Source organism: Hibiscus syriacus, unplaced genomic scaffold (assembly GCF_006381635.1).
Source record: "Hibiscus syriacus cultivar Baekdansim isolate YM2019G1 unplaced genomic scaffold, ASM638163v2 tig00000656_pilon, whole genome shotgun sequence".
In the NCBI taxonomy this organism is placed as follows: Eukaryota; Viridiplantae; Streptophyta; class Magnoliopsida; order Malvales; family Malvaceae; genus Hibiscus; species Hibiscus syriacus.
Window position 1 is genome coordinate 162982 of NW_024061805.1, and position 8351 is coordinate 171332.

The 8351-nt window shown below is 34.3% G+C and overlaps 1 protein-coding gene across 1 annotated transcript; it reads right to left on the reverse strand.

Moving 5' to 3' along the window:
* Positions 1–5580: 5580 nt before the first annotated feature.
* Positions 5581–7495, reverse strand: LOC120209594 (polyubiquitin). The gene is made up of 2 exons (XM_039208561.1): positions 7387–7495; positions 5581–6862 (listed from the first exon to the last, which is right to left on the reverse strand). Exon 2 carries the CDS (start codon positions 6860–6862, stop codon positions 5717–5719), a length of 1146 nt encoding a protein of 381 aa, XP_039064492.1. The 5' UTR covers positions 7387–7495; the 3' UTR covers positions 5581–5716.
* Between the last annotated feature and the right edge of the window lie 856 nt (positions 7496–8351).

The window sequence follows — 8351 nt, forward strand, 5'->3', positions numbered from 1 at the left end:
ATAATCTTTCCAGGGATCTTGAACTTTGCCACAAAGAGGAAAAAATGGAGTTTGAAAATATTTATTCAATTAATTCTGATTTATTTTTACCTTTCTCTAAAACTAAAATTTTACCTTCTGTTTTGCAGGCACCTGAGGTAGAATTAAAGCAGTTACCGGAACAATTGAAGTATACCTTTTTAGGAGAAAATGGAACCTTACCAGTGATCATCTCAAATAAATTATCCGAATGAAAGGAATAAGCTTTGGTAACGGTGTTGCGTTCGCACAAAGAAGCTATAGGATGGACCATTGTCGACATTAAAGGATTAAGTCCCTCTACCTGCATGCACAAGATCAAAATTGAAGAAAGAGCAAAGCCATCACGAGAAGGACAATTCCAATTAAATCCACTAATGATGGAAGTAGTAAAGAAAGAAATTCAGAAACTCCTTGATGCTGACGTAATTTATCTGATATCAGATAGTAATTGGGTAAGTCTGATTTATGTGGTTCCCAAGAAAACAAGAGTCACAGTGGTAGAAAATAAAGAAGGGGAGTTAGTGCCCACAAGGGTTCAAAATGGATGGCGAATCTGTATTGATTACAAGAAGTTGAACTCTCTTACTCGAAAAGATCATTTTCCTCTTTCCTTTATAATTCAAATAATTGAAAGATTAGCTGGGAAAATAATATACCACCATCTTGATTTCAGTTTCATCCTCAGTGTTAGAATCATCATTGTTTCCTAGCTTGTCATTCCTTATAGCACTTTCAATCATCTCTCTACACATGACAATATCAAAAAATTTCTTTGTAGCAACCCTAAGTATATGATTGATATATGGAGATTTCAACGTGTCAATAAATGAGGTGATGAACTCCCTTTCGGTCATTGATGGGTGCACCAAGGAAACAACGTCCTTCCATCATTATACATATTGTCAGAAGCTCTTGTTACTCATCTTCATGTTTGTAACGTTGTTCGGTCAGGGGCCATTTCAGTTATGTGTTTATATTGATATAGAAAAGCATGAGCTAAATACTTCCATAAGCGAATTTTAGTGCGACTTAGTTTATTATACCACGTAGAAGCGGGTCTGATTAGGCTATCTTGAAATCAGTGGATTAACATTTTATCATTACTGGTGTAGCCATTCATCATTTGAATAAACATCGTGAGATGAGCAATATGACAACTGATTCTATTGTATTTTTCAAATTCGGGCATTTTGAATTTGGGTGGGAGCACTAAGTCGAAGACCAAATCTAACTCTTATGCATCCCCTTCATCTTGGGAGTTCTGTCTACTAATTCCTTTAAGATAGTTTTTGAACCAACTCTTCAAATTATCAAGGATCTTATTCCCAACATTCTTCATTTAATCAGAATAAGACATACTATAATTAGTGGGGCTACAACGAGCATTGGTCTTGGCTTCTTGAGTCTTAAGGGCAGATAAACTTGCTTCGTGACTTTGAAGCCTCCCAGGTGAAATGATTAGCTTGTGGAGCAACATGTCGTCACACACTCAATGGTTATCTCATTCGGTAAAATCTTCTCCTTAACTTTTTCCTTGTTAATATTAGCCAATTTTTCAACAATCTGGCCTACCATGTTGGCCTGGTTTCGCAAAATGAAATCCATAGCGGTCTTTTGTAATTGCTCTAATTTGGATTCCCAGTTTGTTTGTATTTTCTGCATACTCTCTTGCAGTTTTTTCTTCAATTGCTTAAACTTTGCTTCCATCTTTAGTACTTTGATAAGATCAATGCCATGGAATTCCTCACGAATTAAACCCATGTTTTCATTAATTATTCATGCGAAAATTCTTAAATAAAATACAATGTAAATACAAAATTCATATATGAAAATGCGAGTGCAATGTAAAAAGGTATTGATCCCAAAGATGAATATCCTAGAACAAGTTTCATTAGAGACGAAAGTCTTCATTATTCAAGATAATCCATTTTCACATACATGTTTTTGTTTGCTTGGTCTAAAGTAGGTCGATGCTTGTTCTCAAAGCTTTGTCCTTGAAAACTATACCCTTCAAGTGTTGATGATTAAAGGTGTGCATTAAGTCTTGATCATTAAAGGTGCAACAATTGTAGGTAAAATTTTGTAGCTTCATCGTTGCTTGGATCAAGTGATCACCTGTCAAATCTCGGATGATGTTATATTGATCAACCTTTATGTCTAATCTTCAAGCGAGTTTCCTCATCGTTCTTATAAGCTTTCATTGTCAAACAATGCATGTATATGTGTGAGATTACTTGAGAGATAAACTTTTTCTCTATTTATGAAAATATTTCAATTAGAGATTCATCTGTGGATCTACAACTATGTGATGATGATATAATGTGAGAAATGACAAAGATATGAAAAAATGAATCAGTACATATAAAATAATCGATAAATATAAAGTATTATTCAAAGACGAATATAACACATATCCAAACATGCCTTTACTTTAGGTTTAATCTTACCTAGACATGTTTTCTACCTGACATGCTTTATTTTAAAAAATTTAGTCTTAACCGCATGGTATCTAGTTCGTATGCTTTCATATGGTAAGAAAATTATTCTATGAATTTAAAGTAAATGGTGAAAGTTCAAAATCAGTTCTCCTTTGTGTACTCTTATTAGGGTGACTACCGTCGGAAACAATTTTCCATTGCTCTACCTAATGTGGCGATTCTATGGTTCACTATATGCATGATTTCGGCTCTAAGGTAATAGAGGTACTGGAATTGTCCTTGATGTCGGTGCCCCCTTGGGCTACCAAACCCTCAATTCTCATCCATTATAGACTTAAATGGTTAGAGTTTAATTGAGGAAGTACATTCCTTATGTCTACACGGAGGGCTCCTCACGAAGATCATAAAGGCATGTACTTCGGGAGTGATTCACTAGCCTATGCGAAGGGCTACTCACGAAGGCACTAGTGACTCACTTCCACTTAGTGGGACGAAGCTCGGGATAGAGCTCATGATATGCAAATGCACGTGATGTATGTGAGGAATAACTCACAAACCTTTTGACAAAATAAAATAAAATAATATAAAAAATCACGACTCATTTTCAAAAACCTTAACAAGTCTGAAAACAATGAAATCAAACATTAGCATAACTATTTACAAGAGTAAAAACATGATGCATGATAAAAACAATTGAAATTAAAAGGATCGTAAATTAAATAATAGTTAAAATTTGTAAAATTTTATTCACTCGGACAATGTATAATCGAACAAGGTCTGACTCTCAAATGTCCCCAGTAGAGTCGTCAAGCTGTCATAACCATTTTTTCTTATAAATAATTAAATTTAAAAATGATTATGATTTTATTTTTAGAAAATTTGAATTTTGTTAATGTGAAATTTAGAGTCGCTATTGAACTTTGGGCTAGGTAGATCGAATACCTAAAAATGTCTTTTAAAAGATAGAAATTTTAAGAAAAATCATTTTAAAGATATAAATTGGCCTACATATCACTAGAAATTCATTCTTTCAGGATTCGAGTGTCGGTTACGTGTGAGGTAAGATTAGTACTCTCACAACGCCCAAAATTTGTACCTTTATTTAAATCGTTGTCTAAATAGCGAAAGTTTACAGATTTTAATTCAATATTTAAGTTACGATCCTTTTATTTTGATGACATTTTTTAGAATGAATCTATTTTAAAAATATTTGATATGATGAACATGATTTAACTCACTCGATTTTATTTAAAAATGATGTTTTCTTATTACGTGAATTAATTGGAATTGAAATACAGTCATGTTAGACGTAATTTCGTCATCACACGACGTAAAATAACATTACCTTTGATAATTTTTTAAAACGAATGTATGATTCATTAATATAGCAGTTAATAAATGACATGTATAGGATGTATGGAATATCAATCAAATAAATAAAAAATGATACAAAATGACACAAAAACACTTATAATTATTAATTTAGAAATTAACGATATGCCTTTCACTCGTAAGTCTTAAAGAAAAACACTCTAGGATAGGGGTGTAAACGAGCCGAGTCGAGCACGAGTATTGCTGAGCTCGACTCGACTCGAAAACTCACGAGCTTAAAATTTTCAAGCTCGATTCGAACTCGAAATCCTGAACTGAAGCTCGTGAGCAGCTCGAAAAGACTCGAAATGAAGAAAAAAAATTCTTAAACTTAACTTGATTAAAGCCTCAAACTCAAATTCGAACATGAACCTTAAATATATGAAATCTTACTGTATTTAAAAAAAAAATCAATACATAAATATTAATATTATTATTAATTTATTTTTTAAAAATAAAATCTTAATATATTATATTTTCGAACTACTCATGAGCTTTTCGAGTCTAATATCGAGTAGCTCGTTTCACCTCGTTAAGAACTCGAGTCGAGTCCATTCGATTCGAGTATTTATCGAACATTGATCGAGTCGATCTCGAATAACTCGCGAGTTGTCTCGTCTCATTTACAACTGTTAACCATAAAATAAATATAATGTAGAGGTACATCGTGCACATAATATAATATACAATTTATAAAAGCGTTTATATATAGTAAAAAATATGAATATTCATAAAAAATATTAAAAGGGTCAAATTAAAATTTAATCTTTAATTAAATACATAAAAGGCGTTTAAAAATGTATGGAAGGTATTTAATATTCATAAAAGTCAAATTAATAAAAAAAAGGCACTTAAAATTTAATTATTAATTAAACACACAAAAAACATAAAAGGTATTTAATAAGATGTTTAGTTGCTATCTTATTAGATTCAATTAAGCAAGTTTGAGATGTTTGTAGTTCAGGTCGAACTTTCAGTTTTTTATTTCATTTAAATTTTGATTTGGAGTCATACTTACGTAACTATAGGACTTTAAATGAGACGAGACATATCGTAAGCTACTCAAGATCGACTTGGTCAAGCCTCGATAAATACTCGGATCGAATGAACTCGACTCGAGCTCAAATTCTTAACGAGCCGAAACGAATTATTTGATACTCGACTCGAAAAACTAGTAAAAACTCGTGAGCAACTCGAAAATATAATATATTAAGATTTTATTTTTTAAAATATAAATTATTAATAATATTAACATTTATGTGTTGAATTTTTAAAAAAAAATTACAATAAAACTTTTATGTATTTAAGATTTAGGTTCGAATTTGAGTTTGAATGTAGTTAAGTTTAAGATTTTTTTTCATTTCGAGCTGCTCACGAGCTTCAATTCAGGATTTCAAGTTTGAGTTTAAAATTTGAACCTCGTGAATCTTCGAATCGAACTTCATTTTAAAGTTTTCGAACTGAACTTTCGAATCGAATCAAACTCAACAATACCCGAATTCGACTCAACTCGTTTACACCGCTACTTACCTATTTCAAACTCAAGTAAACATCAATTTCTTTAATTTTTAATTTTCATCGATACTTGTTTACATAATTAACGTAACCCCATCTGAGATTTATATTAATCGTGAAATTATTGAAGTGAACAATATATCAAGCTTCAAAGGAATCATAAAAGCATATAAATATCATAGAAACTTCATATGATCGATAACCAAGTACAGGAAACCATAAACCTTGCAACATAAACAAACTATAAAAGTTCTTATAATTTATTTTTAGTAATTAGCCACTGCATCACAGCAAGCCCACACAAAGCATAAAAACCATAAACATAATGCTAGATCCCAATCAGCAATCACACTTCTTCAAATGATCATCACTCAGAAACCACCACGAAGGCGGAGGACTAGGTGGAGAGTGGATTCCTTCTGGATGTTGTAGTCCGCAAGAGTCCTGCCATCCTCCAGCTGCTTCCCTGCAAAGATCAGCCTCTGCTGGTCCGGAGGGATACCTTCCTTATCCTGGATCTTAGCCTTGACATTATCAATGGTGTCCGAGCTCTCAACCTCCAAGGTGATGGTCTTCCCAGTCAGTGTCTTCACAAAAATCTGCATACCACCACGGAGACGAAGCACCAAGTGAAGGGTCGACTCTTTCTGGATGTTGTAGTCAGCCAAGGTGCGGCCATCCTCGAGTTGTTTACCGGCAAATATCAACCTCTGCTGGTCTGGGGGGATACCCTCCTTATCTTGAATTTTAGCCTTGACATTGTCAATAGTGTCCGAGCTCTCAACCTCCAAGGTGATGGTCTTCCCAGTGAGTGTCTTCACAAAGATTTGCATACCACCACGGAGACGGAGCACCAAGTGAAGGGTGGATTCCTTTTGGATGTTGTAGTCAGCCAAGGTGCGGCCATCCTCGAGTTGTTTACCGGCAAATATCAATCTCTGCTGGTCTGGGGGGATACCCTCCTTATCTTGAATTTTAGCCTTGACATTGTCAATAGTGTCCGAGCTCTCAACCTCCAAGGTGATGGTCTTCCCAGTGAGTGTCTTCACAAAGATTTGCATACCACCGCGGAGACGGAGCACCAAGTGAAGGGTGGATTCCTTTTGGATGTTGTAGTCAGCCAAGGTGCGGCCATCCTCGAGTTGTTTACCGGCAAAGATCAATCTCTGCTGGTCTGGGGGGATCCCTTCCTTGTCTTGAATCTTGGCCTTAACGTTATCAATGGTGTCGGAGCTTTCCACCTCGAGGGTGATGGTCTTGCCAGTAAGGGTCTTAACAAAGATTTGCATACCACCCCTCAAACGAAGGACCAAGTGGAGGGTGGACTCCTTCTGAATGTTGTAGTCTGCAAGGGTACGGCCATCCTCCAGCTGTTTTCCAGCGAAGATAAGCCTCTGTTGGTCTGGTGGGATTCCTTCCTTGTCCTGGATCTTGGCCTTGACGTTATCAATGGTGTCGGAGCTTTCCACCTCAAGGGTGATGGTCTTGCCAGTAAGGGTCTTGACGAAGATTTGCATCTATTTTCAATCAAAATAAAACACATATAAGATTACTGCAAACAAAAACAAAATTACAAAACATGCATACAATCAAGACCGCAACTTTCACCCTATTTATAAGTACATATAGGAGGCTCGTTATCCCAACGTAATCTAAAACATTCAGATTGTTTCAATCAATTTCCAAACAAATTCACACCTTGGTAACCTAAATTTTATGGGGGGAAAACGAATCAATGCAATTTTTTTTAAATTCACAAGTTCGTAAAAATTCATGGAACAATTTACAGATTTAAAAAAGGTGAAATTCATAAACAATTTATAAGTAAATCTAACGGACTATTAATGATAAAAATCGACTGATAAAAGAAAACGTAACCAAATATTGAATTAACAGAAAAACATGAAATCAAAAAGAGGAAATGAAACCCTAGTCATAGTTCATCAAATATTCAAATCGATGGAACAAATAAAAAATCAATCAACCACAAAGAAATCAAAAACTAAAACCAATAAAAGAAAAACCGAGAAGATTAAATTACCTTGAAAATTTGAAGAAGAAATTGAAATTCAGGTCGATTTCGATGTTGGGATGGGAATTATCACACCCGATCGCCCTTGATTTATAGCCCAATTCGACAAATGAAATGACCAGAAAGGGCTTGCGTGAACCAATAGGATAAGGCTTACGCGTATTCGTGTTGTAGCCGCTGATGGCCAGCTAACATTTTTAGTCAATCGGTGCTTTCACAAGTCACGCTCTTTTGAGAAAGTGTTTACCACGCGCTACTATTATAAGCCGGCCCAGTGAGCAATGTGGATTCCCTACTATGTCTTTATAATATTTGCCTCTTTCGGCCTGCTCTATGAAATATAGTATACAATTACAAAGGACTATTATTAATTAGGGTAAATTACTTCAAAAACTATTCACTTTTAAGTTCGGATTTATTTATACCACTAACGTTTTAATTTTTATCAACTTTAGTACTAAAGTTTATTTTTAAGTGCAATTATGTCACTTCACCGTTAATGATCTAACGGGACGATGACATGACAATAGTAAGTCGTGACGTCACTAACGTGGTTACCTCACCAACGTGGTTACCTCACCAAAATAACTTCGTTTTGGCATGACTGCATTTGATGCTAAAAAACCCAAAATGATGTTTTGTTTTGAGAAAATTTAATAAAAAAATGTAACCAAAAGGATTTGAACTCAAGACCCTTAAAAGCCAAGACAAAGGCTTAATCACTACACCAACCTAAAGTTTTGATATAATCTTACGAACATAATATACATAACATGAGCTACGCATTCCAAATGTTATTTTTTTTTAACTCATAAAGTTATTAAAATTCCTAAATAACACCCTAAATTTTAGAAATTTCCTAAAAAAACTCCTAAATTCCTAAAAAACCCAAAAAAATAAAATAAAATGCTTGAATCAATCTGCGGATGCATTCTTGATGAATCCGAGGGTGGTTAAGTTCTGAAAATTTTAAA

What these genes read in the sequence shown, in the direction of transcription:
- LOC120209594 (XM_039208561.1), bottom strand. Translation starts at nt 6,862, where the DNA reads ATGCAAATCTTCGTCAAGACCCTTACTGGCAAGACCATCACCCTTGAG.